At 37.6% G+C, this 15,029-nt stretch overlaps 1 protein-coding gene across 1 annotated transcript in view; it reads right to left on the reverse strand.

The window, feature by feature from the left end:
* Nucleotides 1-219: 219 nt before the first annotated feature.
* The window catches only part of LOC111160048 (solute carrier family 5 member 1), a 68,983-nt gene continuing 54,173 nt past the window's right edge, over nt 220-15,029 (reverse strand). Inside the window, exons 13-15 of the mRNA XM_022522847.1 lie at nt 14,274-14,489; nt 12,161-12,266; nt 220-1,304 (exon numbers count right to left, since the gene is read on the reverse strand). Of these exons, the coding sequence (XP_022378555.1) occupies nt 1,087-1,304; nt 12,161-12,266; nt 14,274-14,489 (540 nt within the window). The 3' untranslated portion in view covers nt 220-1,086. The remainder of the gene's footprint in view (nt 1,305-12,160; nt 12,267-14,273; nt 14,490-15,029) is intronic.

Genomic DNA, 15,029 nt, shown 5'->3' on the forward strand with positions numbered 1-15,029 from the left:
AATCTTGGGATAATTGTTACCATGTTACAGGAGAGTGTGGCTGCTTTGAGAAGACAGATGCCCTAAGAGGTACATTTGTTCTATTATGTGAGATAGATCAGTAAGCTCATTTGTCAACATCCACACTGTGGGGAAGAGTGGCCTCTAGAAAATGCCTTCCAATTGATGAAAGTCATCAGAATGTGTACTGGGTACTTCGTGCAGACACACACACACACACACACACACACACACACACACACATTAACCAAGGGCCAGGCTTACATAAAAATAAAGCAAGTATTTATAAGTAAGTGCCCAAATAATCCCTTTGGTCCATAAGCATTGCTGAGTGTCCAAGACATTCTAGACAAAGCAAATGACAAGTGAAATCTCAAACATAAAGAATTCACAACAGACATTTTAAAGAAAGCCAGAAAATCCCATTGACTCAAGATTATCCACTTTCCATACTGGCCTAAGGCTAGTGCCTGGGTTCCTCCATTTGGGGTAAGTCCTGCCATCCTCATGCTTTCCCTTCAAAGAGCAAAGCACCCAGGATAGGGACCCTATCAAGTTCCCATCTTCAGCTTCAATGCATTTCATCTCTTTATCAGATTGATTTTTCTTGTGCCAGGAAAAACTTGGCAAGGATATGATGAGAGGGTAAATATTTTTCTTAAGAAAAGATCGGCAGAAGGTCATGAAGGGAAAAGAGCATGAGCCAGGGAGATCACAATCTTAAAATAATATTCAATAATCACAAACAACACTGACATTCTGAATCTACCTGAGAAAAACTTGCATCACACATGGCAGGGCTTCTTTCTTGGTGCTTATTTTCCTGGACATGACTGAGTTGGGCTTTCCTTCTGCAGCTCTAATATGGACAGCTGATGATATCACACTGGCCTCAAACACATAAGTTAACAACAAATTAATTATTTTCTTTAGTTAGCCTAGTAATTACAGCTGTACACACTTATCAACAAGGCAAAATTTACAACTGACTCATTTACCACCAGCTTAACACCACAGAATAGAACTAAAGGAGGCAGAGTAAAAAGTCTGGCCTTCCTGAATACAACCTGCCACAGAAGGCAAGGCTCAGGCAAAAAATGCATGGCAGAAAACAGCCACAGACAGCAGGATGATGCCATTGATGTTCACTACTGTTCGCCACAAAGGCTTCTCAGAGGTGTCTGTCATCTTTAGCTTCATAGCTTCCTCCTCTTCCTTTGTCATCTTGGGGCCCTTCTGCTGGTCCAAGCCACAAAATAGGTCATAGGCTTGCCTGAAGCATCCTTTTTTCTCCTCAGGAACTTCTGTGTCAGGGAAAAGGTAAAAAAGGATGGTTAGATACAGAAGAAAGAGGTACAAGGAAAGGTTTCAAGAAAGACACCACAAAAGGGAAACATTTGCAGTCTGCAGACATTTCCCAATTTTCTTATTTGCAAGGATGGAAATGGCACAAAATATTTGAATGAACTTAATTATAAGACGATGGTAATAGATGCATTCTCCATCTTTATGATCAACTAAATTAAGCCTATCTCTACAAGACCAATGCAAATACATTTTGATTTAGAAAAGTCAGAATCAACCAGGAAATAATAGTCTATGAGAAGAAATGTTAACAATGGGCTGGGAAACTATGACATAGAACAACATGGAAAATCTACCTCTGAATCACATAATATATCTGAATCACAAAAATATATCTGTTTACCACATCACTGGAAAGCAGTGAGACTTGCATGACTCAGGAGCATATTAGTTACACCTAAAAGTTCCAAATCTTTACAACAGATCCAACCATGTGGTAATGATTGGTCTGAATACTCCCTGATACAGGCTAGCAACAATGAACACTTCCAGAGCTTAAGATCTGATGTTGCATAACAATATTGCTGAATCAAACCACCTAACTGGTCTTGCCATTCAAAGTGGGTGCCCACCAAGGGAACTTATTCTCTACTCTGAGCCAAGGTGTGGCATTAATGGAATCCCAGGTCTACAGCTGACTAGATATGAAATCAAGCCTACTGTGTTTTCAACACTGTAGTCAGAGACGACTGATCTGTACGCTCCCATTTTTAAGAATCACAAACTTTTAGAATTGCAAATAACCTTAGTAATTAAGCACATACATATACCAGAACCAAAACTCAGGTTTCTGGTTTTGCTAATTCACCTGTCTTATTTTCAAGTTCAGGTAAAACGTGGATAAATAATACCTTCTTCATTATAAGATTTTATGAGAGAATGCCCAGTGCGTAATAGATGTCAAGAAGTAATAGTGTCCTTCTATTCTCTTTTCTTTCATGCACATAAAAAAGAGAGGTAAGTCTCCATGTACCCCTCCACTTTGGCCATCTCACCAAAATAGAATCATGGAGAAGGAATAACAATTGTTGGACTCACTGACCAGCCCAAGGGAGAAATGAATGGTTATCTGAGTGGCCTTGAGAAAGTCTTTATATCTCATTTTCCCCATCTGTAAAGTTGGAAGAATTATATTTGTGTTATCTACCTTACAAGTAAGATATGGTGCTTAAATTAATCACTAGAGTAAGGTATTCATAATTAAAATATGTCATGATCATATCATAATCAATCATAATGACAATGACAGTGATGATAACAATATGGGGTTGAAGATACAGCTTCATGCTCCTGTTTCTCAGATAATGGAGATGGTGACATCCATTATCTATAAAAGCCCTCAAGAGATCTTAATTTATTTTACTTTAATGAGCCAGGGCCTTCCATCTGTTTTCACCATGAGTTGACCAAGAAACAACAGAATTCAAGTGTTGCCATGAACCTCAGAAGTCACTAAGCCAATTTTCTAGCCAGCGGGAATCTCCTTTACAGAATCTCTGATAGATGTACACATGCTGCTCACCCTTTTCAAATCAACTCAGAAAATTCTTCCTTAGTAGCAATCATAACGGTAATAATTATAGTCAATTCTTATAAAGAAGCATTATCTCTTTCAATATTCCCAACAGTACTATAAGGCATAGGCTATCATTTAGAATGCTTTTAGATTAAGAACCTAAGCTTTAAAAAAAAATGGAATTACTTGCACAAGGAGTAGAGAAGTGAGGATTCAACCCCAGCTCTTCTTGAATCCAAATCCCACACTATGTGTTTGCACTATCCTGCCTCCTCACATTGAGTTAAGATTGGATGAGTTCCATTCTGGTGAACAGAGGACATTGAACTGCAAAGCACAACAGGACCTCTTCTTCATAATGTCACTACTTTCAAGAGCAGGAGACATAGCTGATTTCCCAATACATAAAAACAGACACAGAGAATTAGACAAAATGAGGAGACAGAGGAATATGTCCCAAATGAAAGAACAGGACAACACCACAGCAAGAGACCTAAGCAAAATGAAGATAAGTAATATGCCTGATAGAGAATTTAAAGTAATGGTCATAAAATACTCACTGGACTTGAGAAAGAGTGGAGGTCCTCAGTGAGACCCTTAACAAAGACACAGAAAACAAAAAAGAACCAATCATAGATGAAGAACCTAATAGCTGAAATTAAAAATACACTAGATGGAATGAATAGTAGACTAGAGGAAGCAGAACAGATCAGTGACCAGGAGGACAGAGTAATGGAAAGCAATCAAACTGGACAGGAGCAAGAAAAATAATAATAGTAATTAATAATAATAACAATAAATAAAAATAGGCTTAGGGAAATCAGAGACACCATCAAGTGTAATAACATTTGCATTATAGAGATCCCAGAATGAGAAGAAAGAAAAAAAGAGCCAGAAATTTTATTTGAAGAATAAAATAGCTGAAAAATTCCTGAGTCTGAGGAAGGAAGCAGAAATCCAGACCCAGGAAACACTGTGAACCTCCAACAAAATCAACCCAGGGAGGTCCACACCAAGACACATAGTAATTAAAATGGCAAAATGTAGAGGAGTCGAGATGGTGGAGGAGTAAAGGGACCCTGTTTGTCTTGTCCCTCAGATACAACCAGATAGTTATCAAATCATTCTGAACACCTGAGAAATCAGAGATCTGAGAAAACAAATGCTGCAAGTCTACCAGTGAACCACAGTTTGGAAGACAGGAGGTGTGGAGACTTGAATCTGGTGTGATATAGCTGAGGATATAGCAGAGAGGAGGGACCCTGCTTAAGGAGGCTACCAAAAAGCATTATAAGCAACAAAACTTTTAGAAGTCTTCTATGGTGGGGGATGTGCCTGGCTTAAAGGTGCTCAGGTGGTGAAGCAGGGCAGAATCCTAGGTGTGACAGTGAGGTCAGAGGATCCCTGGGGTCTTAAGAAAAATGGGTGGTACCTGTGTGGCTTACTTCCCTGGCATAAGAGTGGGGAAGCTGGCTGAGAACAACTCTAGGTGCTGTCTTTCTGCTATGTTGTCATAAACTATGAACCACTGAATGGTCATGTGACCACATTCTTGGGAGGGGTCCAGCAAAAGGCAGAAGTCTCATGAGATGCCCCCCATTCCCCTGGAAGGAACAGTGGTCCACACTGCCAGAGTCCATAAAATTTGGAGTTTTGAAACTCACTCACATGCCTGAGATAAAACAAACACTTGGTCACAAACAAACAAACAAACACTTGGTCACAGACCAGGTGAACACAGAGTTCTGACAGAAACCAGGAAGACAAGGTGAGTTGGTTGCCTTTCTGTGAGGACTCACTGAAGAAGGCGGGTGCAAATTTTCAGCTCCAGGTTTAGAGAACAGGACATAGGTATATTCATCCCACCCATCAGTGCTGAAAGCCTTCAGGGAACAAAACAGCACCAGCTAGTAGAGTCTGGGACCACTTACTCTGAGCTCTGCCTCTGCTCACCGCAGCCTCTTTTCCACTAGGGAAGTCCACCTGAAAATTCAGGCAACAGACCCCTCCCACAAAAGACCAGCACAAACAACTCACTCTCACCAAGTTTACTGATCATTGAGGGCTGCAAAGCTTCAGCTCTTGGGGAAAACAGTATATAGCATTCTTTGTATTCTTATTCTTTGGTCTTTTTAGTATTATTTTTCAGTTATTTTCTCTTTTCAGTTCTTTTTTATTTTTTTAATTTTTATTTTTATATATACTTTATATTTAAAAAAAAATTTTCTTACATTGTATTGTGTGTGTGTGTGTGTGTGTGTGTGTGTGTGTGTCTTTCTTTCTTATTTGGGACCTAATTTTTTTTAACAAGGAGACCAAAACACACCCAGGATTTAGTGGAGTGTTGTTGTTGTAGTTCTACTGCTGCTTACTGTTGTTTTGGTTGTTTTCTCTTTCTTTCTTCCTTTCTTTTCTGGACAAAATGATAAGATGGAGAAAAATCACCCCAAAAGAGAGAAGAGGAGGGAGTACTCACTGCCAGAGATTTAATCAATACATATATAAGTAACATATATAAGTAAATTCTGAACTAGAATTTAAAACAATGATTATAAAAATATTAACTGGGCTTGAAAAAGGCATAAAAGACACTAGAGAACCCCTTATTGTAGAGATAAAGAGAACTAAAATCTAGTCAGGCCAAAATTTAAAATGCTATTACCAAGATGCAGTCCCAAGTGGAAGCCATAAAAATGAAGATGAAAGAAGCAGAAGAGAGAATCAGTGATACAGAAGATAAAATGATGGAAAATAAGGAAGTTGAAAAGAAGAGGGTAAGAAACCTACTAGAGCACAAAGGCAGACTGAGGGAACTCAACGATTCCATAAAGTGAAATATTATTCATATTATAGGAGTCCCAGAAGATAAGGGCAGAGGAAAGGCACAGAAGGTTTATTTGAACAAACTACAGCTGAGAACTTTCTTAATCTGGGGAAGGAAAGAGGCATTCAAGTCCAGGAGGCACAGAGATCACCCCCAAAATCAACAAAAATATATCAACACCTCGACATATTATAGTCAAGTTTGCAAATTACAAAGATAGAGAGAATATCCTGAAAGCAGCTCAGGACAAAAGGTCCTTAACCTACAAGGGAAGGCACATAAGGTTGGCAGCATTTGTGTCCATAGAGATCTGGCAGGCCAAGAAGGACTGGCATGACATATCCAGTGTGCTAAATGGGAAAAATACACAGCCAAGAATACTTTATCCAGCAAGGCTGTCATTCAGAATAGACAGAGAGATAAAGAGTTTCCAGGACAAACAAAAACTAAAGGAAGCCTGCAAGCCAGTCTTGGCTAAAGCCAATCCTGCAAGAAATATTAAAGGGGGTCTTTTGAGCAAAGAGAACTATTAGGCATTCATCTGGATGAAAATCTTTTGCACAGCAAAGGAAACAGTGAAAAAAACTAAAAGGTAACCCAGAGAACGGGAGAAGATATTTGCAAGTGATTTATCAGATTAAGAATTGGTATCTAGGGGCGCCTGGGTGGCTCAGTGGGTTAAAGCCTCTGCCTTCGGCTCAGGTCATGGTCCTGGAGTCTTGGGATCGAGCCCCACATCAGGCTCTCTGCTCTGCAGGGAGCCTGCTTCCTCCTCCTCTCTGCCTGCTTCTCTGCCTACTTGTGATCTCTGTCAAATAAATAAATAAAATATTTTAAAAAAAAAGAATTGGTATCTAAAATCTATAAATTACTTAACAAACTCAACACCTCCCCCACCCCCCCAAAAAAAAATCCAGTCAAGAAATGGGCAGAAGTCATGAACAGACATTTCTCCAAAGACATACAAACCATAAGAGACTCTTAATCATAGGAAACAAACTGAGGGTTGCTGGAGAGGAGGTGGGGAGAGGGATGGGGAAACTGGGTAATGATGTAATGAGCACTGAGTGTTATATGCAAATGATACTAAATTATACCCCTGAAACTAATAATACATAGGAATAGATGTATGTTAACTAAATTGAATTTAAACAAAAAATTTAAAAATAAATAATTGACTTTCTCTGCTTGACTTATTTCACTCAGCATAATCTTCTCCAATCCTGTCCATGTTCATATAAAGGTTGGATATTCATCCTTTCTGATGGAGGCTAATATTCCCTTGTATATATGAGCCATATCCTCTTTACCCATTCGTCTGTTGAAGGGCGTCTTGGCTCTTTCCACAGTTTGGTGAGAGACTGTGTACTCTGAGAAACAAATTGAGGGTTTTAGAAAGGTGGGCGTGGAGTGATGGGTGAGCTTGGTGGTGGGTATTAAGAAGCACACGTATTGCATGGAGCACTGGGTGTGGTGCATAATCAAAGAATCTTGGAACACTGAAAAAATAAAATTAAATCTAAAAAATAAATAAATACAATTGAAAATAAAAAATAAATAAATAAAATGGCAAAAAGTAGAGGTAAAGAGAGAATTTTTATTTTTTTAATTTAATTTTATTTTTTCAGTGTTCCAAGATTCATTGTTTATACACCACACCCAGTGCTCCATGCAATACATGCCCTCCTTAGTACCTACCATCAGGCTCACCTAACACCCCAAACCCCTCCTCTCCAAACCCTCAGTTTGTTTCTCAGAGTCCATGGTCAAGAGATAATTTTTAAAGCAGCAAAATAATAATAATAGTAATAATGAATAAAACAAAACAGCTATGTACAAGGGAAACCCCATAAGGCTATCAGCTAATTTTTCAGCAGAAACTTTCAGGCTGAAAGGGAGTGACATGTTATACCCAAAGTGCTGAGAGGGAAAAAAAACTTACAGATAAGACTATTCTATTCAGCAAGACCATCATTCAGAATTGATAAAGGGTTTCCCAGATAATCAAAAGTTAAAGGAATTCATGACCACAAAACCAGAAATGTTAAAGGGCACTCTTTGAGTGGAAAAGAAAGTAAAAGTAAGAAAAATAAGAAACACAAAAAACAATAAAAATAAGTATATTTATAAAAATCAGTCAAGAGATTCACAAAATAAAAGGATATGACACCATATACTTGAAACATGGTGGAGAGGAATAAAGACTGGGTTCAAGTTTAAGCAACCATTATTTCATGTAGACTATATAGGCATAAAATGTAATATACAAACCTAACGGTAACCATGAATCAAAAACCAGTAATAGGTATGCAAAAAAATAAAGAAAAAGGATTCCAACTACATTGCTAAAGAAAGCCAACAATCCATGAGAGAACAAGAGAAGAAAGAAACAGAGAACTACAAAAACAACCACAAAACAAGTAACAAAATGGAAATAAGTGCATACCTATCAATAATTACTTCGACTGTAAATGGACTAAGTGCTCCAGTCAAAAGACATGGGGTGGAAGAATGGATAAAAAAGCAAGACCCATCTGTAAACTGCTACAAGAGACTCATTTCAGACTGAAAGACACAGACAGATTGAAAGTGAAGGGATGGAAAAGATTTAATCATGCAAATGGAAGTGAATAGAAAGCCAGAGTAGTAGTACTTACATTGGAAAAAACTGACTTTAAAACAAAGGATATTACAAGAGACAAAGAAGGGCACTATATAATCATAAAGGGAATAATCCAACAAGAGATATAACAATTGCAAATAATTATGAACCCAACCTGGGAGCACCCAAATACACAAAGCAGCTAATAACAAACATAAAAGTAATTGGTGGCAATACAATAATAGTAGAGGACTTTAACACCCCACTTACATTAAATGGACAGATCACCCAAACAGAAAATCAACAAGGAACTGGTGGCTTTAAATGACACATGGACCAAGTGAATCTAATAGACATATTCAAAACATTTATCCTAAAATAGCAGGATACACACTCTTCTCAAGTGCAAATGGAACATTCTCGAGAATATTAAACCACAAAATAAGCCCCAACAGCAACAAAAAAGTTCATATCATACATCCATTTTAACACAATGCTATGAAACTAGAAATCAACCACAAGAAAAAAAATCCGGAAAAAAACAAAACACATGGAGGTTAAATAACATGCTATAAACAATGAATAGGTCAACCTTAGCCAGACTCATCAAAGAAGAGATAAAGACAGACAGAGGACTCAAGACTACAAAATCAAAAATAAAAGAGGGAAAATAACAACCCACACCACAGAAATACAAAGGATTGTAAGAGAATATTGTGAAAAATTATATGCCAAAAAATTGAACAATCTAGAAGAAATGGATAAACCTCCATAGAAACATAGAACTCCCAAAACTGAATCAGGGAGAAAAAGAAAATTTGAATAGACCAATTACAAGCAATAAAATTGAATCAGTAATCAAAAAACTCCCAAAAAACAAAAGTCAAGGACCAAGAGCTTCACAGGTAAATTTTACCAAACATTTTAAAAAGAGTCAATACCCAGTCTTCTCAAACTGGTCCAAAAAACAAAAGAGGAAATAAAGTTTTCAAACTCATTCTGTGAGACCAGTATCATCCTGACACCAAAACCAGATAACAATACCACAAAAAAGGAGAACTACAGGTCAATAATGCTTATGAACATAGATGAAAAAATCTTCAACAAAATATTAGCAAACCAAATCCAGTAATACATTTTTAAAAAATCATTACCATGATTAAGTGCAATTTATTCCTGGGATGCAAGGGTGGTTCATTTATCACAAATCAATCAACATAGTACAACACATCAAAAAGAGAAAGAACAAAAACCATATGATCATTTCAAAGAAACAGAGAAAACATTTGGCAAAGTGCAACATCCATTCATGATTAAACCCTCAACAAGACAAGTTTAGAGGGACCATATCAACATAATAAAGGTCATATATGAAAAACCTACAAGTATTACAGTCTAGAGAAAAATTGAGAGCCTTTCTCTTAAGGTCAGGAAAAAGACAAAGATGCCCACTCTCACCACTTTTATTCAACATAGTATTGAAAGTCCTAGCCACAGCAATTAAACAATTAAAAAATATAAAAAGCATCCAATTGGTAAGGAAGAACTTAAACTTTCACTATGTGCAGATGACATGGTACTATATGTAGAAAATCCTAAGGACTCCACCAAAAAAATTCTAGAACTGATAAATGAGTTCAGTAAAGTTGTAGGATACAAAATCAATATACAGAAATCTATTGCATTTCTATATACTAAAAATGAAGTAGCAAAAAGAGAAATCAAGAAAACATTCCAGTTTCACCAAAAATGATAAAATACCTAGGAATAAATTTAATCAAGGAAGTGAAATTCCTGTACTCTCAAAACTATAAAGCACTGGTGAAAGAAATTGAAGACAATACAAAGAAAAGGAAAAATATTCCATGCTCATGGATTGGGAGAATAAATATTGTTAAAATGTCCATATTACTCAAAGCAACCACTATCAAAATACCAACAGCATTTTTCACAGAACTAGAACAAATAACCTTAAAATTTGTATAGAACCACAAAAAACCTCACATAATCAAAGCAAACTTGAAAAAGAAGAAAAAAACTGAAAGGATCACAAACAAACTTGAAGGTATCACAATTCTGTATTTTAAGATACAGTACAAAGCTGTAGTAATCAAAACATATGGTATTGACACAGAGACAGACATATAGATCAACTGAATGGAATAGAAAGCCCAGAAATAAACTCACAATTATATGGACAATTAACCTTCAACAAAGGAGGCAAAAATATGCAATGGGAAAAAGAATCTCTTCAACAAGCGGTGTTGAGAAAACTAGACAGCTACATGCAAAAGAATGAAACTAGACCACTTTCTTACACCATACACAAAAATAAACTCAAAATGAATTAAGGACCTAACTGTGAGACCTTAACTCTAAAAATGCTTGAGGAGAGCACAGGCAATTATTTCTCTGATATCAGCCATAGCAATATTTTTCTAGATATGTCTCCTGAGGCAAGGGCAACAGAAGCAAAAATAAACTATTGGGAGTACATCAAAATAAAAAGCTTCTGCACAGCAAACAATCAACAAAACTAAAATACAGCCTACTGAATGTGAGAGATATTTGTAAATGACGTATCTGATAAAAGGTTAGTATCCAAAACATATGAAGAACTTATTCATATGTTTATTGAAGCATTATTTACAATAGCCAATTTATGGAAGCAGCCCAAGTCCATTGATAGATGAATGGATAAAGAAGATGTAATATATATACCATATATATATATATATAAAATAGATAGATGATAGATGCCATGGAATATTACTCAGCCATAAAAAAGAATAAAATTTTGTCATTTGCAATAACATGGATGGTGTATAATGCTAAATGAAATTTAAAATCTGTTATATTCTCCCTCAGTGTGGAGACACTTTTGGAAGTGGGAGAAGCAGGCAGCATATTGATGCCTCCCTGCTCCAAGGAAGCAGAAAAGGTCTATCTTTTTCAACAACCTGGTCAACTGCCTATGGCTCCGGGTTCCTTCCAGTACATGCAGAGTCGCAGGTTTCAGAACTAAAATGTCTTGGTCAAGAGCAGATTATATCAGAGCTGGGATAATAGGCTCTGACCTCAATTTATGTATCTGTAAAATGGGGCCATAAGAATAAATGATCTTTAGGGCCCTTTCCAAAGCTAGGATTCTCTGATATTTCTGATGGCCATATTCAGAATTTATTCTGCTGCACCTGTACTTTCCTTCAGATGGAGTGATGAGACCTCTAGTCCCGCAGATAAAGCACATATGACCTTGGGCTCCCACACCTTGGCACATCACACATCTCCACAACCATCCTCCATGTGTGCACCAGTCCCAAGTAAAGAGAAAAAGTTCCAATACATAAGTTGAGGAAAACTTTTCTCCATGATCAGGATAAATCTCTGAATACTGACTAAGCATTATCTTACTGGACTTAAGAAAAATTTAATTTTCTAAATCTTATGTGGATATAAGACACCAACGAGCCTCTCACCCATCCTCCTGGTGTCACTAGACTGACCATAGCTTAGATTCCATCTGCTTTCAGTTCACAGGCTCTGACTCTTTCCTTCTCCCATGTCATGCCCCAGTCAAGTCAGGGTAGAAAATACACCACTCATACTTACAGAGCACTGTGAACTATGAGGTATAAGGAGGCTGAGGAGATTCTGCACCTCTCTATTCCTCTTGACCAGGCCTCAGAGTGAACTTCCCAAAATCCATTTATCTATCTCATCCCCCACCTCACTCACATAAAGAGAGATCTGAGCTTTGATGTAGGCATTTTGTAAAGACTTCAGTAAGGTAGTCTTTCTGTTGGAGGAGTAACATTTTAGGGCTTGGGATAGGCTCTAAATCACAAATCACCTATTTCAATGGTCTCTTCTGGGGTTTCTTGAAAGTCCTCCTCTCCTGCATCCAAGTCAATACGCTCCTCTTTGCTGTTGCGCAGGCTCCAACACAGGCGGTAGAGCTGTGGAAAAAGCAAAACAGGTTGGCAGAAAGATCCAAACAGTGTCTTGTGCCAAGAAGTTGAGAGAAAAAAAGAGATGTGCTCAAGAAAAGAAAAGGTGCATCATTGCCTAAAAGTGTCCGTGGATGATTAGTTTATTGCTCTAGAATGCAGAGGATATTAGAGATATTAAAACATTGATTTGGTCAGTGTTTGCTGAATGAAACTCATTAAAAAATGCAAACAACAACAAAAAAAAGGTACTGTGGTCTCTCAGTACTGACCAAAACATAGATAACAGTTTATATCCACATTATCTCTAAATAAGTTGAGCACTTCAATGTAAATTATACACATGAATATACAAACCCTTATTATAATATTCAAAGACTAAGAGATCACCTTGAATAAAGAAATGTCTGTCTTGAATGAATGAACTCTTCTTATATATGATGACTAAATTTGTTCCTTTTAGCATTGGTGCTAAGAAAGAAGACCAAAAACCCATTTCTCCAGACCAGAAGTGTAAGAGCAGAGTTTGCACCATGTGTTTGTCACATTATAAGAAGAAAATCTGTAGAATCATGAACCATATTAGAACTGAGTAGCACTGGAGACAGTTTCTATGAACATGAAACCAGAAACTTGAAGAAGTCTGAAAGTCAATGAAATGTATTCATTCCAGCTATGCCCTCTTCGGTGACTACATTGCTTTCTCTACTTCAAGGGGAATCACGGATGGGGCGCCTGGCTGTCTGCCTTCTACATTGCTTTCTCTACTTCAAGGGGAATCACGGATGGGGCGCCTGGCTGTCTGCCTTCAGCTCAGGTCATGATCCCAGGGTCCTAGTTTGGAGCCTTGCATCAGGCTCCTTGCTCAGCAGGAATCCTGCTTCTCCCTCTCCCACTCCCCCTGCTTGTGTTCCCTCTCCTTCTGTGTCTCTCTCTGTTAAATAAATAAATAACATCTTTAAGGAAAAAAAAAGAGGAATCCTGGGGCTAAATGTGTTTAGGGCTGCAATACTTGCAAACACTGAGACATCAGGAAGCAGTTAATACAACACAAAGAAAGCCTATTGACAGATTCAGCCAATAAACATAATGGTGATTCTTCTTCTATAAAAGTAGTCTTTGTTTGACATTAAGATTAGGTACAGTTTTGAAAATTTGGCAAGGAGGTCGAAGGTCTCTTAGGGATTCCATAAATCCCTGTATTTGTATATGCATGAGTAAAAAGTTAAAAAACAAAACAAAAACAAAAAAAAACCCTTCTCTTTCTCTATGGACTAACATGATCTTGGGTTAACTCTAGCTCTGTTCTTGGAAACCTGAAAAATGTAAAGTATTAGCTGTGTTGGATGCCCAGATTATATTGTTTATGGTAAAAGTGACTTATAATTGGAAATTTTCATCTGCATTGGGAGAGCTATGAATAAATCCTAAACCAAGGGTGACATCTAGAATTAAAGAAGAATATTTGCCATTTTGGAGTCTTGAATCAATTGGACTTTGATATTGTTTGAAATTCCTCAAATTATATGGATAATTGTTTGGAGGGTTAATTGGGGAAAAAATTAAGGGTATATCATACTTCAGATTTCCCTGAGTATGGTTTTTTGGTAACTATGTCCCTTGCTGAGACCCCTGAAAGTTATGCCATGGGTCTACTAGAAGAAATCTAAGTTTCTATTTGAGACATGAGCATCTAATCCAGGCTAGCCCTTGTACTCACCCATGTGATCTTATTCCCTTGCACCTGTGCTGTTACTTGGTGAGCAGGATCCAGAGATTAGCCCCTAGACCGAAATAACTGCGGTGAGGACTCCTACAGAAGACACACACTTGACACCACCTTGCTAGCACACCGTGTTTTCTGGCTTGTGTCTTTCTATGTAAAACCAATGGTAAGCAAGGACTGTTTTAGTCATGTGAGTGTGAGATGTTTAATTAGGGAAAGGGCAACAAGGTGGGTGTTGTAGCATGAGCATGAAACAAAGGCAGGACACATTCCCCAAAATGGATACTCACATGCACATCTGGAATTGGTTTGGTGAAGAGAGAGACAACCACAATGACGATGACAGATACGGCAAAGAGGATGATGGCAAAGTACAGGTAGTGCACACCACAGATAATCGTGGGACAGTTGCTGGGCTGCATGCAGCTCCCAGTTCCATAGGCAAATTCAGCCACCATACGGGACACCCCAACCAGAAATCCTATGACCAGTCCCCAAAAGGCTCCCTGTGAAAGAAACCTTGGGTTAATTAACACCAAACACACAAAACATCAGGGCATTCCTGGGAGACAGAGGAAAAGGAACAAAAATGAGACAAATGATAGCTTCAGGCCTTCTGAAGCCGGAATGCTGGCGTCCAGAATATGGCTAAGAGTGTAATGTCAGGCCAAGCCTGAAGGTATGTTTATCATGTTTCAGTGACATGATTTTACCTGGGTCATAAAACAAGATTCATAATATAATGGGGTAACAGTGTCTAATAACTTTGTCTAGTGTCAACCCAAAGCCTTAATTCCAAAAATTAATTTTTAATTTTAAAAATAATTTGACTCTCGTTCCTGTAGCTGCTATCACCATCAGCCTCCAGATTTAAGCACATTCAAAGGTAATGTAATTACTTGTGAAATAATTTGTTTTCCCTGAAGTCTTTGAAAAACAAATTGGGTCTTTGAGGGATGGAAGAGAAAAGAATGTTTCCATCAAAATATAAATACTACTTTCTTCATTAGCCCCTTTTATAGATCCAAAGTCACTGTTTTTAATTT

Source organism: Enhydra lutris, unplaced genomic scaffold (genome assembly GCF_002288905.1).
Source record: "Enhydra lutris kenyoni isolate GAN:26980312 unplaced genomic scaffold, ASM228890v2 scaffoldscaffold73, whole genome shotgun sequence".
NCBI lineage: Eukaryota > Metazoa > Chordata > Mammalia > Carnivora > Mustelidae > Enhydra > Enhydra lutris.